Source organism: Cervus canadensis, chromosome 1 (genome assembly GCF_019320065.1).
Source record: "Cervus canadensis isolate Bull #8, Minnesota chromosome 1, ASM1932006v1, whole genome shotgun sequence".
Taxonomy (NCBI): Eukaryota; Metazoa; Chordata; class Mammalia; order Artiodactyla; family Cervidae; genus Cervus; species Cervus canadensis.
Window position 1 is genome coordinate 65354904 of NC_057386.1, and position 22377 is coordinate 65377280.

At 43.8% G+C, this 22377-nt stretch overlaps 1 protein-coding gene across 4 annotated transcripts in view; it reads right to left on the minus strand.

Moving 5' to 3' along the window:
* FHIP1A (FHF complex subunit HOOK interacting protein 1A) overlaps window positions 1-22377 on the minus strand; it is a 288999-nt gene that overhangs the window by 19907 nt on the left and 246715 nt on the right. For all 4 annotated transcript variants that reach the window (XM_043484596.1, XM_043484579.1, XM_043484588.1 and 1 more), the window contains 2 exons: window positions 13136-13303; window positions 9986-10065 (listed from right to left, as the gene is read on the minus strand). In XM_043484596.1, coding sequence (XP_043340531.1) covers window positions 9986-10065; window positions 13136-13303 — 248 coding nt within the window. The remainder of the gene's footprint in view (window positions 1-9985; window positions 10066-13135; window positions 13304-22377) is intronic.

The following is a 22377-nucleotide window of genomic DNA, read 5'->3' on the forward strand; positions in this document are numbered from 1 at the left end:
TTCAGATGCCAGTCACAAGTCCAGGCTGCCACCTGTGCTCCTGAGGTTCCAACAACCCCCTCTTGGTTTGATCAGTTTGCTAGAGCAGTGCACAGAACTCAGAGGCTTTTTTTCAACTTATTCATTTTATACTGGAGCACAGCCAGTTAACAATGTTGCGACAGTTTCAAGTGGACAGCAAAGGCACTCGGCCATATATACGCACGTGTCCACTCTCCCCCAACCCCCTCCCATCCAGGCAGCTCCGAAGCACTCAGCATAGTGCCCTGGGCTATATACAGCAGGTCCCTGCTGGTCAGCCTTAAAACACAGCGATGTGTGCCTATCCATCCCAAACTCCCTAACTGTCCCTTCCCCTCACCACCTACGTTCGTTCTCTAAACCTGTGAGTCTGTTTCTGCTTTGTAAATAAAGAACTCAGAGACATATTACTTACTAGGTCACTGGTTTGTTAGGGAAGGATGTAACTCATGAACAGTCGGATGGAGAGATGCAGGGGGTCAGGGGTGGCGGAGGGTATGGAGGTATGGTCATCTCCCGGCCACCTCTCTCCCAGCACCTCCACCAACAGGAGGCTCTCCACACCCAGCCGTTGTGGGGCTTTATGGAGGTTTCACTATGGTCATGGCTAACTGAATTCGTACTTAATTCAACCTTCTCCTCTCCCCGGATAGCAGGGGCTCAGAAGAAAAAGGATAAAGATCAAACATACATTTCTTCGTATGAACCACAACAGCACAGTGGCCCAGGGCTCACCATGGAGCACTGGGCCCTGTCTCACACCAGACACTTCTGGGAGTGGGGGACAAAGCATCTCGGGATCATCACACAGCCGGAAACAGGAAAAAGTGGGCAGTCATTTCTGACACACCCGGAGCACACTGGCAGGCCGCGAGGCTGGAATGAAGTGCGTTTCAGCTGCTTCCTCTCCTAACAGGGAGAAAGACCACACTGTTTGTTTAAACAAAGATGCAACAAACGGGGTGGAAGCCTCACGGCCAGAGCCGAGTGCCCCACGTTTGTGCGGGAGCCAATTCCAGAGACCCCAAGCCCTGAGGCGGACAACCACAATCTTCAATAAACCTGCAAGTTTTTGTTTCTGTGTTAAGCTTTCAAGAGGGAGGCAGTACAGAGGAAAACAAGCGATGATTAAGAATTCAGTGAAAAAGATAAAAGTACAACTGCCAGGGTATGTCCCGAGGCCAGTAAACATTGAGCTGTCTCCCACAGCCCCTGCGGATCCACAGGAGGAAAACCTATGTTTGCATTAATGACTGACCTGCTGCAAGCGCCTGAGTCAAGGAGGAAAAGAGATGTCATTCTCTTCATAGCAAGTTACACTTTGGTCTTTATATAATGTTCATGGTATGAGATGACAAACTTGCCACTGAACCTTCAGTTCTCAAGAAACAAGTCAAGGACTTCCCTAGTGGTCCAGTGGCGAAGACTCCAGGTTCCCAATGCAGGGGGCCTGGATTCGTTCTTTGGTCGGGGAACTAGATCCCACATGCCACAGGCAATTAAATAAGTAACATAAATACAAATAAATATATATAAACAAATACTTAAATTGTGCTAAGTCACTTCAGTCGTGTCTGACTCTTTGTGACCCTATGGACTGTAGCCAGGCTCCTCTGTCCATGGGATTCTCCAGGCAAGAACACTGGAGTGGGTTGCCATGCCCTCCTCCAGGGGATCTTCCTGAACCAGAGATCAAACCCATGTCTCTTATGTTTCCTGCACTAGTAGGTGGGTTCTCTACCACTAGTGCTACTACCTTTAATCAGTAAATCAAATTATGCCTCATGCAACCCAAACCTAGCTAGATTTCCAAGTAAGGGAGACCCAGTCTCCCCTCCCCACACTCATAGGCATACAACACACACAGACACCTGAGCCCAAACCCCCATCACTAAGATCCAGACACACCCCACATGTCTGAAGCAGCAGTATTTATTTGCAAGTTCAGGTGCATGAAACTCAAAGGGTCTAAGAACAAACAGGAAAGACAGGAGAAGGCAGTGCGGGAAACGGGCCACGTCTATCCTCATCCTTAGCCCAGCTTTGGGGACGTGTGCCTGAGTCTTACTGGAGAGGAAACAGATCCTACAGGCAGAAAATGAAAGCGCTCTTTTCATGAGGATCTCTGTGAGAGGAGAGGCTTTGTGGACCGAGCGTGATGCAAAGGAGAGGCACCTTCTCTGGCCTGCACAGTTCTGGCCCCAAGGACACACGGGGAGGCCATGCTGGTCCAGCCCTGCCCTCCACAACCCCCGAGCCCTCTCAGGGGCGGGGACATGGCAGGGGAGGCAGCACCAGTCAAGGGCTCAGCAGAGACGCTCCTGTGGCAACTGCACTGGGGCCCAGACTTGTGCATGAGCCCATGTAAGACCCCACCCTTGGGCTCCCACAGAAGTGATAGTTGATGCTTCACGGGGGGCCGTGGTCTTGGACAAGGGGCAGGGGGGTGATAAGAGCCAGGGAAACCTGTCCTGTGGCTGCTGATGCGAACTCTTCTGCCGTCACAGGCGAGAGAGGCCCGGGGAAATTCACATTATACAGAATTTATATTGTATCCTTATTCTCATCATTAATTATTTAAGAAACAACCTGCTTCGATGCTTTTATATACTGCAGGAACTTGATGACTGCTTACAGCTCAAACCAAGCATATTTCATGACTTAAGTTGATATACACAGATTTCTACTCTTTATTTGAAGAACTAAAAAAAAAAAAAGGAACAGTGGATCAAACCTAATAAAGCTATTTATCAAATATCACCAGTGGGTAGCTTGGAATTATATTAGAATAAATAGTGATTGGGAATTTGCAAGTTTACAAATACACACTTTCAGTAGAAACTAAGAATTTTCTTCTGAGTAAATAAAATAAAGGGATCCCCGAGTAGTTGAAGGAGAGGGTTCTATACAATTAGAAACTGGAGAGCCAACCTAAATGAATAACACCTCTGCATTTAAAGCAGGACTTCTACTACTGTGCTTTTATAATGAAGGATTATCCCAGAGAGAGAGTGGGGGAACTACACACTGACTCCCATCTTCCCTCTTTTACAGAGAAAGATTAGAAACAGAATGAAGTCAGATGTTCCCCAAACATCAACCATCAAGATTAAGTGGCTGATGACAGCAGAAAAATCACTTAGGAAATTTAATACAGATGTCTGTCCTCAAACTATCTTTTCATTTCAACTATATTTGCCTGGGGTGGGATTTTATTTAAGTTCAGGAAGCAGTAAATATTACATAATCAGAAATTAACAAATGGCTTTAGAGGCTCAGGTTACTCAAAGCCATCCCAATACAGCAGGAAAAAAAAATATTTCCTACATTGTCCTCCCTTTTTTCATTATCTCCCTAGCCCTCTGCAACCCTGGGTCCATGTTCTATGTTATTGGATATCACTCAATAAAATAAATCATCATCACTTCTGAAACAATTCAGTGACAACCGATCAATAACAGAGCATATACACAGCTTGCTGCTACACTGACAATAAAAACAAACAAAGCAGTCAGGTATGATGAAGTAAGCAAGATGCTTCTTAGGAGATGATGACAACCTCAGTATGCACCAACAGGCAAAAATCTTAAAAGCAATATGAGTCAATTTCAAGAAGCTCCTTTGTTTTTCAAAGACGTTTTGGCCGTATTTCTCCTATTCATCGTACCTAGGTTGGCTTCTTTTCCCCTCTCCTCCAGAAACCTGCTGCTGCTGCTAAGTCGCTTCAGTCGTGTCCGACTCTGTGCGACCCCACAGACAGCAGCCCACCAGGCTCTGCCATCCCTGGGATTCTCCAGGCAGGAACACTGGAGTGGGTTGCCATTTCCTTCTCCAATGCATGAAAGTGAAAAGGGAAAGGGAAGTCACTCAGTCGTGTCTGACTCCCAGTGACCCCATGGACCCCATGGACTGCAGGTTCCTCCATCCATGGGATTTTCCAGGCAAGAACACTGGAGTGGGGTGCCACTGCCTTCTCCCCCCCAGAAACCTAATGCTCTCGTAAGGTGGGAATGTCCCTGAAGTGAACAGACAGCTTCTCTTTGAGCAAAATAGTCTCTACCTGAACACAAAAGGTGATGCAGTTCATAAACCTGACAAAGGGCCGTACTTGAGAAAGAAAAACCCCAACCAGAACATTCAGAAATGGCATGCAGGGTACTAAGCCACTCAGCGGTACCTAAACGGGGAAGGGTCACGAGCACGTGGGTAATCTGTCAGGTGACAGCCCGTCAGCAGGCCCTGCCTGCCTGTGCCCATCACAGGTCACACCTGTGAGGTAGACAATTTCTCTTACATTTTCTGTGCCCCTAAATAGCCTCTCTAGGTGTACCTTACCCAGCTTACTATTCTGATATCTTGTTAAGGAAAAAAAAATCAGTTTCAAATGGATTATCACTTTGAAATGTCAATAATTAAGAGTGTTTGGGTTGCAACAGAAATTGATGTAGTTTTATCATGTAACAAGTAACTTCACTGAAGTCACATAATCGTTACTGCTCTATTGCCTCTCAGATCTGCAAGTCTGTCAGGTACATTCAAATGAGTACAGCAGCAACAACAAAAAAGGACAGGTTACAAATATAGGTCCCTTAAAGTTTAAATGGCTAGAAAAATGAGGATTTTCCATTGTCTTTGCTTTTGGTACAGATTTTAAGTCAGAAAAGACTGTTTTCATTACGGTAAGCCCCTCTTATCTGAAGGAGATACATTCCAAGACCCTCAGGGATGCCTGAAACCGTGGATAGTACTGAACCCTATAAATACTATGCTTTTTTCTATACATACAAATCTATGATAAAGTTTAACTTATAGATTAGGCTCAGTAAGAGAATAACAACAACAGCTAGTAATAGCTAATTTTTCCCAACTTTAGAAAAGTTTCAGTGTTAGAAAATGGACAGACATGATAACATCAATATTTTAATTTACAAAATGGTACTGCAGAATGACAAAAAAATCATATCCAGCTCATTTATCTAGTGATAATATGGTCTAGCCTATTCAGTTTTCACCCTAGAATACACAACGTTTTAGCTCATGGATCCATTTTTGGAGTATCTGGTGATAAAATATAACAATTGTAACAATGTACCGTAGTGAAAGTTACGTGAATGTAGTCTGTCTCTCAAAGTATCCCAGTGTGCTATACTCACCCTTCTTGTGATGACCTGAGAAGATGAAATGCCTACATGATGGTGTGAAATGAGGTGAATGATGTCAGCCTTGTGACAGACACTCAGGCCGCTACTGACCTTGTGACATAAGACAAAGGATGCACATGTACTTAAGGTGATCCTGGATCACTGAGCCATGAGGATGTCGATGGCTGGATATCAGGGGCAGACTCTTGTCAATAACTGGGGATCCTGGGAGGGGAGGCCTGAGATTCCATCACACTACTCAGAGCAGCACACAATTTAAAACCTATGAACTGTTTATTTCCAGAAGTTTCCACTTAATATTTCTGAGCCATGGTTGACCATGGGTAACTGAAACCTTGAAAAACAGAACTGAAGATAAGAGGGACTCAGTTCAGTTCAGTCGCTCAGTTGTGTCCAACTCTCTGCAACCTCATGGACTGTAGCACGCCAGGCTTCCCTGTCTTTTCCAGCATCAGGGTCTTTTCCAATGAGTCAATTCTTCACATCAGGTGGCCAAAGTATTGGAGCTTCAGTTTCAGCATCAGTTCTTCCAATTCAGGACTTATTTCCTTTAGGAGTAAGTGACTGGTTTGATCTCCTTGCAGTTCAAGACTCTCAAAGAGCCTTCTCCAACACCACACTTCAAAAGCATCAATTCTTCGGCACTCAGCTTTCTTTATGGTCCAACTCCCACATCCATACATGACTTAGCTTTGACTAGATGGACCTACACACCTTTTCATTACACCTTATCATTCCAGCCACCATTGTTCACAGCCTTGTTCTCACAATTGTAAATCTCCTTATCTCTTTCTGCTGCAAACTTAGTAGTAACTTCTTCAATCTCATTAATTCTTAATCTGTGTCTTAAATGTTATTTACACTAAGCACTCTGTTTTTCATTTTAATAATTAAAGTTTCAACTTCTAAAAGCCCCAACTGGTTCTTTAAGTCTGCCTGTCATTTTTACTTGATTGTCAAAATACCATTTTTAGGGGACTTCCCTGGTGGTCCAGTCATTAAGAATCTGCTTCCAGTGCAGGGGACTCGGGTTTGATCCCTGGTAAAAGAACTAAGATCCCACATGCCGCAGGGCAACTAAGCCTGTATGCCACAGCTTAGACTCAATGCAGCCAAATAAATAAAAATAAAATAAATTTCTTAAAAAAAGTTTTTAGTTTAACAGAAATAATAAGTATTGGCAAGGATCTGAAGAAACTAGAAACCTGAGCACTGCTAGTGGACTTATAAAATGTGCAGCCATTGTAGAAAAAAAAAAATTAAACAGAATGACCAATATGATCCAGCAACTTCACTTCTGGGTATCTACACAAAAGAGGAGAAAGCAGGGTTTTGAAGAGACATATCTGTATATCTATGGCCATAGCAGTGTTATTCATTACGGCTAAAATGGGAAGCAAGTCAAAATGTCCACTGACATGTGGTATAAATAATGGAATATTACTCGGTGTTCAAAAGGAAGGAAATTCTGACACCTGCTACAACATGAAAGCCTCTTGAAGACACTGTGCTAAGTAAGATAAACCAGGCGCAGAGAGACAGACACTGCATGGGCCCACTGACACGAGGCCCCTGGAAGGGGCGCGTTCAGAGCAACAGCAGGCAGGGCGGTGGCTGCCAGGGGCTGGGGCGGGGGGCCACGAGTGAGGATTTAAGGGGCACAGAAGGGCTTTCTTTGGGAGGTGAGAACAATTCTGGAGACGGATGATGGCAGTGGCTGCACAACAGTGTGAGTGCACATCACTGAACTATACGGTTAAGATGGTAAATTCTAGGTTCTGTGTATTTGACTCAGTCAATTCAGTTGCTCAGCTGTGTCTGACTCTTTGCAACCCTACAGACTGCAGCACGCCAGGCCTCCCTGTCCATCACCAACTCCTGGAGTTTACTCAAACTCATGTCCATCGAGTTGGTGATGCCATCCAACCATCTCATCCTCTGTCGTCCCCTTCTCCTCTTGCCTTCAGTCTTTCCCAACATCAGGGTCTTTTCCAAGGAGTCAGCTGTTCACATCAGGTGGCCAAAGTACTGGAGCTTCAGCTTCAGCATCAGTTTTTCCAATGACTATTCAGGACTGATTTCCTTTAGGATGGACTGATTTGATCTCCTTGCAGTCCAAGGGACTCTCAAGAGTCTTCTGCAACACCACAGTTCAAAAGCATCAATTTTTCAGCACTCAGCTTTCTTTATAGTCCAACTTTCATATCCATACATGACTACTGGAAAAACTAGAGCCTTGACTAGACAGACCTTTGTTGGCAGAGTAATGTCTTTGCTTTCATAGCTTTTCTTTCAAGGAGCAAGCACCTTTTAATTTCATGGCTGCAATCACCATGTGCAGTGATTTTGGAGACCAAGAAAGTAAAGTCTCTCACTGTTTCCATTGTTTCCCCATCTACCTGCCAAGAAGTGATGGGACCAGATGCCATGATCTTAGTTTTTTGAATGTTGAGTGTATTTGACTACAATTAAAAAGACTTGCTCTGCCTGAAATTATCACAACATTGTTAATCAGGTATACTCTAATACAAAACAAAAAGTTTAAAAAAACAGAAAAAGTACTTGTTAAATGGGGATGGGGAGGTGGGAGGTGGATCGGCTGCTCAGGTGACAAAGATAGGAAGCAGAGGTTTCCTGTGTGTCTACCGTGTGCTGACCTCTACACCTGTCCCCTACTCATTCTTCTCAGATCCCCAGGCAATGTGACAGAATCGGAAATACAGAAAGTAGTAAATAAAGGGCAACTACTACTATATTCTCCTCCTCATCCTCAATAAGGAAACAAAGAAGAAACGGGCTGGGGGTGCTGGGATCAGAGGCTGCACCCAGCGCTTCCTCCACGGCTCCATTCAGCACCTGCAGCCATGCACTTTTCTGGGCAATGGCAGGCCCTCACTCCCCTGGAAATGCCAAGCACTGACGTGGACGTGCATTTCAATCACGAGCTGACTCCTTCACCTTCATAAGGCACAGATCTGGCTCTCAAAAGAAGCTTTGACGAATACGACCTCTGAGGACAGTTTTTACCACAAGCACCACCCTGTGAGTAGACAATGGCCATTGGGCAGAAGCGTCCACCCCCTGGGCTCAGCCTTCCCCGGTGACCCAGGGCTGGGATGTGGGGCCAGACTTCCAGGCCCACTGCAGAGGACAGCTGCTTTCTCTGATGTTCAAGAAGTGGCATTCAAGAACCTAACGTTTAAATATAACCAGGATTTACCCTTGTTGGAAGCAAAGTCTGGCTTTGGCAGTAAACAAAAAGGCTTTAACAAGCTGCTCTGATGGATTTCATCCAGGTGCTGCTAATGCACTCTGTCACATCAGGAGAGATCTGATACGAAGCAGACATAACCCTTTTAGGACAGAAAACTAATGCTCTCCTGCACGACCCAGGGTATGTACTTATGAGAAGATCTGTTCTTTGCTAAGGCCGTAAGATTAGTTACTGATGGCCTGATCTAAACCCTCCAAAAGTCCAAAATTAATAGGTGATATTCGCCTATAAAACAGTGACTCTGCAAGGCCTCCATCACCAGGCCACCCATTGACTCCCCCTGTGGTGTTTCCATCGCTCCCTTTTGCAGGATGCCGCATCTATACTGCACCTTCCTCAAACCAGTAGTTCTCAAACCTAGCCCGGCGTCAGAATCCCCGGAGCTGAGGGAAACACAGCTGCCGGGCCCCACCCCCAACCAGGTCCTGACTCAGCATGCCTGGGAGAAGACCGCCAAGGATGCATGTTTCCATGAGTTCCTGGATGACGTCTCTGCCGCTGCTCCCAGGACCACGCTTGGCCATGCCCTGAAACTTCTCCAGGGCCAGCTCGGTGGGAACGCCAGCTCCTCAGTAATCCTGCTCACACCGTGTCTAAACCACAGTGGGGACCAAGGGCAGCCCAGGGCTCCTCTCAGCACCCTCTGTCCCAGCAGGGGTCAGCAGCAGGGGTCACCTTCCACCTCTGGAAGGTGGAGGTGACGCAGGCACCCAGTGAGCTGGTCGGCTCTTTCCTTATCGCGTCCAGATCACAGAGGGGAGTGTGGGAGCACAGGCCTTCATCTACCCTCTTCCTTCACAAAAGCAGATGCTTCTCTCAGGGATCCTGGGAGGACAGGCTGGGCTGAGGCAGGAGGCAGTGTTCCTGAGTCTCCTGCCCGACGACCGAACTGATGTCATCCTGCTGGCGTCCACTTTGACTCCGGATGCCCATCTTCGGATCCCAGCCCCTTCGCGACACAGTTCCCCCCTGGATATCTGAAGGACAGACCTTTTCTGCCCTGTGTACATGGCTGTCCTTTTCCGTTCGTCCCTCCACCCATGCCCTTCTGAACTGTACACAGGAAGTGCTCATTAAATATTTACCGAATTTAATTGAAAAATACTCGCAAGTCAGGCAGTGAGCACTGTAGCCATACCATTACTAAAGCAAAACTCATAGAACAATTTCTATACACCAACAGCATTTCATATTGAGAAGAGTTGTTTTCAATAACATGAGCCCCCTAAAAAATGTACTTTGGGAGAAAGACATTCAGTTACAGATCAGAAGAGCTTTCATAATACTTCTGAAAGTTTCCAAACATTCTATTTATTTTTTTCCAGGAGCACATGTGTAATATAATGCCTTTGCCCCCCCGCCCCCCAAATACTTTTAACCTTGGGCAATAATGCATTAGTTAAGCTGATTTTCTTGATTATTTTCTTTCTTAGAAGCATGGTCCTTACTTAGCTCATATTACCAAAGGAAAATAAAATAGCAATAGTGTAGGGTTGTTCTTTAAGTGAAACAAAAGGTGGCAACTCACCTCAGAATTAGTTGTAACATCACATCTTCACAATGTAAACCGATGAGAGTTCTAAATAAGGCCAGGGACACCACACAAAGCTGGGAAGCAACAAACACACATTCTATTTGAGACACTGAAAGGACCTTTGTAACCCCAAAGATGGTAAATAAATCAGAATAACAGAATAAAACGGCCTTTATTTTTTAAGTAGTTTTAATTTTTTTTTTTTAAAGATGCTTCTGCCAGACAGAATGTGTATTCAGACTATCAGTTCTCCTGTAGGATTTGATTCAACAATCTATCCCTGGGATTATGCCACTATGCAGAATCACTCTCCTACAAAATGCCTATGCTCATAGAAGATCCAGATAAATATGCCCCTCCCCGACACACACACACACACACATACACACGATCTCCTTATGTCGTTTGTTTTCCTATTTTCTTCTCCTAATATTTTATTTATCTATTTGGCTGAGAGGAGTCTTTGTTACGGCATGCAGGAGCTTGTATTAATAGTTGTGGCATGCACAGTCTTAGTTGCAACATGTGTGATCTAGTTCCCTGACCAGGGATCAGATCCTGGGTCCCCAGCATTGGGAGCCCAGAGTCTTAATCACTGGAGTGCCAGAGAAGACCCTTCTAGTTATTTTCAAATATGACATTGATTTTTTACAAGACAGGGCTAAAAGAAAATTGCATATACCCCGGCCAACTCTCTCTCTCGAGTCACCAGCCCCAAACCTCAACTCCTTTTGATTTGTTTCTTGGCTTTGGGGCAAAGATTTTCCTGAGTTCCATTTCCCATAGTGCTGAGGGGGTGATGATATACTTTCCTGAAGTATTTCATTAAGTACTTTTTTCATTAAAAAAAAAAAAAGAATTCTTGCCATCTCTGATTTCTAAAAAGGAAGGATAAAGAGCCCAACAGAGAAGGTTCCCAAAGGTGCATTCTAAAATCGCTGTGCCCTTTGGGCAGTAAGCATTTATTGTTCTATCCAGCCACTTCAGTAATTGAGGCTCTTATTGTTGGTACAGGAGAATAAGCGCTAGTCTGTCTCCTAGGCAGGACCAGTTTACAACCCAGTCAATGAAATCCACAACGGTTCTGCAGAGAAAGAGCTGTACTTGGTGTGCCCTGAAACATCTCTTGTACTCAGGATAGGTCACCCCTTACAGTTAGGCAGAAGCAACACACTTCATCCCACTCAATCCACACCTCTGCACATTCCGTCCTCTGCCTAGAATGCCTTTCTCTGTCTCTTCCACAGGATAAAGCCTCCTTATTCTCCAGGACTGACCCTAGGCATCACCTTTCCTAGGCATCACCTTTCCTAGGAAATCTCTTTCTTCCAGGATTACCACTCAGCATCCCCTTTCCCCATTCTGAGTCCTTTCTATATGTCACCATAGTAACCTGGGCAAGTCACTGTCAAGATGCTCAGTATCCTGTATCTGTCTTTTTATTATTGAGTCCCAGGAGTTTGTTATTCTGCATACAAGTATCTTATCAGAGACACGACTTGCAAAGATTTCTTCCTATTGTATCAGCTGTCTTTTCAGTTTTTTGATGGTATTCTTTGAAATACAAGAATTCTTACTTGTTTATACAGTTTCGATTTCTTCTTGAATCAGTCTCAGAAGACTGTATCTTTCTAGAACTTGCCTGTTTCATCTAAATTATCCAATATTTTAGCATATAGTTGTTCACAGTATCCCTTATAATCCTTTTTAGTTCTGTAAGGTCAATAGTAATATCCCTTCTTTCATCCTGGATTTTATTAATTTGACTCTTCTTACTTTCTTCCTTAGTAGTCTAGCTAAAAGTTTGTCAATTCTGTCAATCTTTTCAAAAAATCAACTTTTTTTGAGGCTTTTGATTTGTTTTTATTGAATGAAAAATTCTTTAAATTCTATAGTGCTTTACAGTTTTCAAAACTTTCACACATGACTTCATAATATCCCTTTGTCCCCTACGCGTTCCAGCGCACCACTGGTAACCACATTTGTTATCTACAGCTGTGAGTCAGCTTCTTGTCTGTTTTACTTACTAGTTTGCTGTATTTTCTAAATTCTACATATAAGTGGTATTATACAGCATGTGTTTCTCTGTCTGACTTGCTTCTTTTAGCATAAAGCCCTCCAAGTCCATCCAAATTCTTGCAAATGGCAAAATTTCATTCCCCCCTTTTTTTTTCCTATTTTTTTTCTTCTTTTTTTCCTTTTTTTTGGCCACACTGGGTACTCACTGTCATGCAAGGGCTTCCTCTAGCTGGGGTTACTCTCTAGTTCCAGTGCATCGGTTTCTCCTGTTGCAGAGCATGGGCTCTAGAGCACCTAGGGTTCATCAGTTGTGAGGCACGGAATTAGTTGTCCTGTGCATGTAGAATCTTCCTGAACCAGGGATCGAACCTGTGTCCCCTGCACTGGAAGGCAGATTCTTAACCCCTGGACCACCAGGGAAGTCCTACCACATATTCTTTATCCATTCATTTGTTGATGGACAGTTTGGTTGCTTCCATAACTTGGACAGTTTGCAAATTGCAAATAATGCTGCTTATATATAACCATTAGGGTATACAGATCCTTGCAAACTAATGTTTTCATTTTCTTCCAATATACCTTTGCTTTTAAAACAATAATTGCAATTAAACAGAGACAGCCTATGGGGAGAGGGCTGCAAAGGATTACACTAAAGGTATGAGAGGATTTTCAAAGTTAATCAGAGCACCAAACTAAAGAATGACTACCTAAATTCACACATGCCCAGACTTGCGTTTCAAAACACTTATGGACGGAAATATGATCTCTAATACCCAGACTTGATATACTTCAGTTCTTTGGCTTTACTTGAGCTTCAGCCCCATCCGCTGTTCCTTGTCTCCTCAGAAGCACATTCTGCAGGTTCTACAGAAGAAAGTGTCAACCCAGACAAACTGAGAAAACTGTCTAGAAAAGGCAGTAACTTCTGCCTCCCAGACAGAAGGGCTCCAGACAGCAAAACAAACCATCTAGTTCATCTCTTCCAAAACAGAAAAGTAAAGGCTGAAAGGAAAATAAAAGGAGGGGAAATAAAAAGAAGAGAATATTCATAGTTTTATTCCAAAAGCAAACTCTCCTGAACTCTGTCCTGAGTCATAACTTCCCTTCCACTGGGACTCTCCTTACCCGGAATGGGGTGTTGATTCGGCTCGTGAGCGTATCCAAGATGTGGACATTCTCATGCTGGTGCAACAGGATAAAGCGGAGGAAGATCTCAAGCAGTGCTGGCTCGGAGATGCTGCGCAGAAAAAGGTCCAGGTAGGCAGTTGTGGTCATGACCTCCTCCACAGTCACCTGGGCCCAACGACAGAGCAAACACAGGTGAGTCTCCCCTCGACGCTGCGATACGTGCCTCTCCAATGGCCCCCGGCCTCACCGTAGTGACCCCATCAAGGCAAGAACACGCCTGCCCCGAGAACACACTTCAGAGCTGCATTTGAAGCCCCTAACCTATTCACATTCCTCAAAATCTCATGCTGATTCTGCCTTTTAATTCAGAAAGGGGAAAGCAAAGGCAGAAAGAAGCAATTCAAGTGTTCCGACAACCCTGATCACCAGATGCAGTTCAAATACCATCAAGATTTTAGTGTGTAATCACAAAGAGGGAAAAGATAATAGAAAGTACGTTCACTGTCCGTAAATAGGATTAATTAGAAAGCTCAGTACAACTTGCTTCATTACTAGTCATTCAATAAACCTTTACTGGGATTTCCTATGAACAAGAAGCTAGAAACAACACATTTTCTGTCTAGGAAGATGGGTTCTATTTATGATCTAGCAAACTAAATAATAATATAATAAATAGCAAATGAGAGGTGCAGAAACAAAATGCTGCATAAGTTCAGATATGTTTCAGGCAAGTTGGAAGTCAAAATTTTATAACTGAATAATATACATAGAGTATTATTTATAAACTGCTGTAAGAGTTTACTGCTTATAAAGTAACTGTGACTTTTTACATAATACAGATTACTATTTTCTATGTGCTGTGATTTTCCCATGCAGTAAAACATCAATCTTTCAGGAAACAGACTCCTCTAAAGAGTCAAGTTTTTCCAAGAGCTGAGGATTTGATGCTTAAAGCAACAAAGTTTTATTTTAAACATTTTGGCTGGGAGTATTTTAGGAGTGAGTACACATTGCTTTGTCTTCCTAAAGGCAGAATTGTGCTTGTGCTCAGTCGTGTCCGACTCTCTGCGACCCTATAGACTGTAGCCTGCCAGGCTCCTCTGTCCGTGGGATGGAGCGGGTTGTCATTTCCTTCTCCAGGGGACTAAACCCACTCTCCTGCAATTGCAGGCATTGGCAGGCGGATTCTTTACCACTGGGCCACCTGGGAATCCCTAAAGGCAGAATAGGGGTCATCGATTGCCATACTGTCTGTAACATAGAAAGACTCAAACAGGCTTGCATGAGAATTACCAGGGAAACAGTTTAAAATTTCAGATTTCAATCTTACACTCTAGAAAGCTTAGATATCTCCCCTGCCATGAGTCTAACACACTTGATGCTAAATGAAACAGATGGTGATAAATTTTGAGTGATCACATCTTTTCTTTTCCAGTATTCGATCTTCTTTTCTCCTCACTTTAAAAGTGTTAGCTGTCATTTTATCATACTGTTACTGGGCCATTCCTTTAAAAATGCTTTCCTCTTCTCCTTTTCTGCCTTCAAAACCCACAACTCAGCTTAGAAACCAGATCTCCAGACCTGCTATGTAAGTGTGGACAGCCCTTGTAAGGATGATCTGTGCAGAAAGGCTTGAATTACTTTTATGAATTTCTTGGCTCTTAGGGGTGTGCTAGATAGATGAGTGCACAAAGATATTACCAAATCAGTTCTGTCTGTTTTCTTTACTCTAAGCAAGGCCCCTACAGTACATCTGAACGCACTGTCAGAACCCACTGATAGGACGCTGAGTGGCCTGAGCACTGCGTCTGGCCCTTCCATTCCCAACTCAATGCCAATCTTATGACTCCTCATTCAACACACCCCTGTGTCATCTGACCAGATGTAAAAGCTCTCTGTGCCCAAATAAAGCAAAGGAAGTAGGTAAGCATCAACCACTTGGTAGACGAATTACCTTGAGAAGAGTCCTCCTCATGGGCTGCCCTGCTTCTGAACAAATGGCTTCTATCCTTGTGTTTTCCTGTGTTCTCTAGCCCAAGCTCACGGCACTTATAATAATGTCTTGGGACACAAGCTGTGACTTTTTCTTTATTACTGCAGGGCAATGTAAAGAGCCTGGTGCACAGAAGGTACTTAATAAACATTTCCTGAGCAAATGACAGCCTCCAAGGACCTGGCAATTTACATTTGTCAAAGTTGAGCTTAAGTTTTTAAATTCCTCCCTCTTCTCTGCATGAGATCTGAAGGCCCCAGTGAGTGGGGACATTTTTTAAAATAAAAATTACAGAATAACTGATGTCACCCAGAACAATTAAGGGGAAAGGACTGACACCACCACCAAACACATAGTTCCATTAGCTCACACCCATTGCATGACTGCAATCTCAGGGTCCTAGAATAGAAATTTAACCTAAAATCATTTACACAAAATTTGAATTCCCTAACAATCTTGATTTTATCCATTTGAATCCATTTGAATGCAGAGTTCCAAAGAATAGCAAGGAGAGATAAGAAAGCCTTCCTCAGTGATCAGTGCAAAGAAATAGAGGAAAACAATAGAATGGGAAAGATTACAGATCTCTTCAAGAAAATTGGAGATACCAAGGGAACATTTGATGCAAATGGGCACAAAAAAGGACAGAAATGGTATGGACCTAACAGAAGCAGAAGATATTAAGAAGAGGTGGCAAGAATACACAGAAGAACTGTACAAAAAAGATCTTCACAACCCAGATAATTATGATGGTGTGATCACTCACCTAGAGCCAGACATCCTGGAATGTGAAGTCAAGTGGGCCTTAGGACACATCACTACGAACAAAGCTAGTGGAGGTGATGGAATTCGAGTTGAGCTATTTCAAATTCTGGAAGATGATGCTGTGAAAGTGCTGCACTCAATATGCCAGCAAATTTGGAAAACTCAGCAGTGGCCACAGGACTGGAAAAGCTCAGTTTTCATTCCAATCCCCAAGAAAGGCAATCCCAAAGAATGCTCAAACTACCACACAATTGCACTCATCTCACACACTAGTAAAGTAATGCTCAAAATTCTTTAAGCCAGGCTTCAGCAATACATGAACCGTGAACTTCCAGATGTTCAAGCTGGTTTTAGAAAAGGCAGAGGAACCAGAGATCAAACTGCCAACATCCGCTGGATCATGGAAAAAGCAAGAGAGTTCCAGAAAAACATCTATTTCTGCTTTATTGACTGTGCCAAAGCCTTTGACTGTGTGGATCACAATAAACTGTGGAAAATTCTGAAAGACATGGGAATACCAGACCACCTGACCTGTCTCTTGAGAAACCTGTAGCAGGTCAGGAAGCAACAGTTAGAACTGGACATAGAACAACAGACTGGTTCCAAATAGGAAAAGGAGTATTGTCACCCTGCTTATTTAACTTAAATGCAGAGTACCTCATGAGAAACGCTGGGCTGGAAGAAGCACAAGCTGGAATCAAGATTGCTGGGAGAAATATCAATAACCTCAGATATGCAGATGGCACCACCCTTATGGCAGAAAGTAAAGAAGAACTAAAAAGCCTCTTGATGGAAGTGAAAGATAGTGAAAAAGTTGGCTTAAAGCTCAACATTCAGAAAACTAAGATCATGGCATCTGGTCCCATCATTTCATGGCAAATAGATGGGGAAACAGTGGAAACAGTGGCTGACTTTATTTTTGGGGGCTCCAAAATCACTGCAGATGGTGATTGCAGCCAAGAAATTAACAGACACTTACTCTTTGGGAGAAAAGTTATGACCAACCTAGACAGCATATTAAAAAACAGAGATGTTACTTTGTCAACAAAGGTCCGTCTAGTCAAGGCTATGGTTTTCCAGTGGTCATGTATGGATGTGACAGTTGGACTATAAAGAAAGCTGAGCACCGAAGAATTGATGCTTTTGAACTGTGGTGTTGGAGAAGACTCCTGAGAGTCCCTTGGACTGCAAGGAGATCCAACAAGTCCATCCTAAAGGAGATCAGTCCTGGGTGTTCATTGGAAGGCCTGATGTTGAAACTGAAACTCCAATACTTTGGCCACCTGATTCGAAGAACTGACTCATTTGAAAAGACCCTGATGCTGGGAAAGATTGAGGGCAGGAGGAGAAGCGGCTGACAGATGGTTGGATGGCATCACCAACTCAATGGACATGGGTTTGGGTGGACTCTGGGAGTTGGTGATGGACAGGGAGTCCTGGCGTGCTGCAGTTCATGGGGTTGCAAAGAGTTGGACACGACTGAGCAACTGAACTGAACTGAACAATCTTGATTACTAGAAGAAAAAATAGTAGCATTAATCGATTCCTGGGTAGGGAAGATCCTCTGGAGAAGGAAATGGCAACTTGAGTGTTCTTGCTTGGGAAATCCCAGGGACAGAGGAGCCTGGTGGACTACACTCCATGGAGTCACAAAACAGTTGGACACAACCGAGAGACTAAACAACAACAATCATTCCAAAGGGATCACGTGTGTAGTTTTTGAGTTTTCAACTTACCTGTGGAGCACTGCTGAGCTGACATGCTTGCTACACACAATTCCAGGAGCTGCCTTTGCACCAATAGTGTAGCATCAGCTTTCCCCCTCTTTAGTTATGCATGGCCATAATCAGCTCAAAAGCACGGCGATAAACTCTTGAGAATCTAAGTCTCAGTCTTTGGGACCTGGCATGAAAGGCGGGCTTTAAGCATCCATTGTTTACTACTCTTAAGCTGGATAAATGAAAAGATTTTTGTTTTGTTTTTTTTAGAAATCAAAGCTGTCATTTATAAGCTAAGAGGATTTAAGGAAGCACTTGGAGGGGCAGCATTTACATAACATGCTATAAATATTAAAACCCAATTCTATTAAGCATCGGGTTGCAAAGTCTTTATGAATCGAGGTCACCCTCATCTTAAATGAATACCCAAACCAAGAAAATCTGGTTCCCTTCTCTTTCCCCCTCGTCCCTCCTCCATATTCTCAGAGCCCTTAGAAGCCTTTTATCCCAGAAAATCTTCTCCTGCCCCATTATCTTAACTTCTCAGAAACTTCCTCTAATCCTCCAAATAGGAAACCTCCTTAAAGGAGGATGAGACCAGAGCCTAACTGTGATCACTTGAAAGCTCATGGTGAGCCACCAGGGGAGGGCAGCTGGGCTGTACAGAATGTAAAATTCAGGTTCTGCCAATGCCCCAAAGAGCAAGTACCAGCAAAACGGGAGAACAGCCTCGTCCTCGTGGGCCAGTCATGAAGGACAGTCGGCTGCTGATGTAAAGAGGACCTTTCTGCCTCATGGCTGTGTGTCAATATTTATTGACCTTGTACTATAAAGAATTGCAGCTACAAATTTACATCGAAATTCTAGCAGAGAGGGTAAATGAGGTTCTACCATATAACACACAATAATAAAGCTTGGGAATGTTCTTTCTTACTAAAGGCAGACCACAATGGCTGCAATGACTTAAGGCAAACTCGTCCTACAGACAAATAACTATCCTTTACAAGAATGTACAACCAAGAACCCAAACAGGATATTTGCCTAGGCACTTTCACAGGCCTACTTTTCAGCGCAAGTTCTAGAATGAGACCCTGACACAGGTACCTATTTTCACTGCTACGCAGCCCATTTAGCCTATTTTTTGAAATCTCTTCACCGCCCTTTCCGCCTCAACTGGCCCCTACCTCAGTTGTCCTTCATGCGAAGTGTCCTTCACCAATCGCTTAAGCATGTTTTTCAAACCACAGTTTGAGACCCAAAGTAGGTGAGACAATCAGTGTCTTGGTCCACTCATGGTTTAGATCCGATTCAATCAGAAAGTATTGGAATAGACTGCATGTAGTAAAAATAAGTGCTGTTTTGCCAAACTTTTATGTAAATATTTTGTTCCAACTATATGTAATACAATATATTTTGCATGTATGTGTCTTGTTACAGTCAATGAAGAAAATGCATACACAGAAATGTAGAAGAGAAGTTTCTGGCTGTACATTATATTAGTAGTTAAAACATTTGAAAAAATACTAAAGTAGCAGTGCAAAAACCCAACTAGTTCACAACGTTTTTGGTGTCTTTCCCCACCAGTGCCCTCCACTCCAGGCCATTTCCCAGCAAGGCCTGGACCTGGGTGAACTGCATGGAGAGTTGAGTTCGGTTCTGCAGACAGGATGGCAGCTGAATTTACTGTCAGTCCACTCCTTTTTACCTTAGCCTAAGAGCTCCAACAGTGCACTTTCATTTTCTTAATTAAAATTTTTAAGTTTCTCAGAAATGGACAAAATAGAGATTTTGTTTTCTTTGAAAAAGGGGATGAGGGGGAAGGGAGGAATTGACACTGTGTCCCATTCCACTTGGGCGAAGTCAAAGCTCTCCCCAAAGTGAAGCTAGAACCCAGCCCAGCATCATGCCCACAATCACGGCAGCGCATGAGCTTAATGCACAGCGTAGGAGGGAAACTGAGCATGCAGACGTCCTGATCTTTCCCGAATCAGCTCCAGCGGGGCAATTCCATCTGCATCTAAATTAGCACCGGAACCCTCCCTGTAACGGCAGGTTTATGTGTGTCCTGAACAATACATCCCCGCCTGCTGACTGCGTTTTGTGTGAGATCTGGTCACACTGGGACAAGCAGTCCCAGGCAGGTGGCGGGCGGCGGGATCAGGTGACTGTGGCACCCTCTCCAAGTTAGAAGCCACCTTTCTCTGGCTTCCCCTTTGGTGTAGAGGAGACAACTAGCCCAGCAAGGGCTCCTCTGGGTCCTCTGTGAGGCCTCAGCCCCAGGGGCTCCACCCAGAGAGCAGGAAACAAGGAGACCAGGGGCCCCCGGACCACTGAAATCAGTACCGGGAAGGAAAGAGGAGGCTGGATCGCTTGAAACAGACACGAAGGGGTTTCCCCACAGAACACAGGCTGAGACCCTGCCTGCTGCTGCCAGAGGGAGAGCCGCTGAGGGGTAGGTGGGGGCGTGTCCACCCCAGGGCAGCCACCGCTGAAGCTGGACTCTTCCCAGCCTTCTCCTTCCCTCCCAGAACACAAAGCACGCACAGCCCTCAGGAACAGAGGCAGAGAGACAACACCCTGGTTCTCAGGGAGCGGCGCCACTGTTTCAGCCAAAAATTCAGGACAGAAAATGTTCGATTATTCCCAGTATGCAAAAAGGCTGCAGTTGACAATTCAGGCTCCTTCCCTCCTGCTCCTTGGCCTCCAGGCACTCACTGCATCTGCCCCACCACCAGAGGCAGGCAGGGACGTGAGAGGAGGTGACATCCAAAGTCAATTCAGTTCAGTCGCTCAGTCACGTCCGACTCTTTGTGACCCCATGGACTGCAGCATGCCAGGCCTCCCTGCCCATCACCAACTCCCAGAGCTTACTCAAACTCATGTCCATCGCATTGGTGATGCCATCCAACCATCTCACCCTGCCGTCCCCTTCTCCTGCTTCAATCGTTCCCAGCATCAGGGTCTTTTCCAGTGAGTCAGTTCTTCTCATCAGGTGCCCAAAGTATTGGAGTTTCAGCTTAGCATCAGTCCTTCCAATGAATATTCAGGACAATTTCCTTTAGAATGGACTGGTTGGATCTCCTTGCAGTCCAAGGGACTCTCAGGAGTCTTCTCCAACACCACAGTTCAAAAGTATCAATTCTTTGGCACTCAGCTTTCTTTATAGTCCAACTCTAACATCCATACATGACAACTGGAAAAACCATAGCTTTGACTAGATGGACCTTTGTTGACAAAGTAATGTCTCTGCTTTTTAATGTGCTGTCTAGTTTGGTCATAGCTTTTCTTCCAAGGAACAAGCATCTTTTAATTTCATGGCTGCAGTCACCATCTGCAGTGATTTTGGAGCCAAAGAAAATAAATTCTCTCACTGTTTCCATTGTTTCCCCATCTATTTGCCATGAAATGATGGGACCAGATGCTATGATCTTAGTTTTTTGAATGTTGAGTTTTAAGCCAACTTTGTTTAAAAATTAATTTATTTTAATTGGAGGCTAATTACTTTACAATATTGTGGTGGTTTTTGCCATACATTGACATGAATCAGCCATGGGTGTACATGTATTCCCCATCCTGAACCCCCCTCCCACCAACTTTTCCACTCTCTTCTTTCACTTTCATCAAGAGGCTCTTTAGTTCCTCTTTGCTCTCTGCCATAAGTCATTCATTCCTAAAATAACTGAGGAAAGAGATTACAGTGATGACTACAATGATTTCTGCAACATATTTTAAGGAAAAGAAGTTAAAAGTAAAACCAGTCTCTGCCTCTCCCCCCAGTATTTTCTTGATGTATCTATAATACATTAAATACATTAGTTAATTAAATCAATTAAATATTAATTGACTGACTAATTAAACAGAAGATACTTCTCCTTGCCTATGATAAAACTCTCCCTGGAGAAGTCAGCAAATTATTTATAAAGCCTTTCTTCCTATTCTATGTGTATATAATGTGTACAATACTACTTCATTATAATGTAACTTATCAGAGTATAATTCAATATTATGATCCACTATATTTGAACTATATCCAGTATAGAATTATAGAATTTCATTACTGAAATACTCCAAATATCACTAAGAAAGTTATTTCACAGTATGGCTCTGTGGTCAGAAACAACAAGGAAATTCTGGAGCAAAATAAGTTTTCTATCAGAAGCAAAGATCTGAAGAGTATTCTGAAGACCATTTCATCCATCCCTTTCTGTTTACTAATTCTTCCAGAAAGATTCTTCTTAGTTGCAATATGAAGAACTATAAAAACAACATCACTGATCTGTTTTGGGGCACCTGTGCATAATTGAAGACTATTCTCAGCACATTGTTTCAGCTCTCTAAGCCCACACCATCTCAGGAGAACTGAGTGGACCTAAGCAGAAAAGATATTTATTGGACGAAGCCTGGGGTAAGCTAACAGGATTGCCAGAAGCCTGAAGAGCAAGCTTAGAGAAGAAGGTAGGTCTGATGATGGGAAGCCAGAGGCAATCAAACAGCGGATTATACAGCTTCCTTTGGCAACACAGCTCAGGAGGTCTCTGCAATCAAGAAAGCATGCCTCAGCGTAAGGTAAAATGCCACCTGCTATAATGTAAAGTGTGCCTCACACTCACTGCCCTCACGTTAGGAAGTGGTGATGGAGAAAGGCTCTCCCCCAAAACTCAACTTCCCTTCCTGTTCTGGAATTCTTATGAAAGCCCTCAGCTTCCTCTTTTCTAGACTGAGTCCATGCCCTTTTTCAATCTTCTTAATACATTTTTCCATTT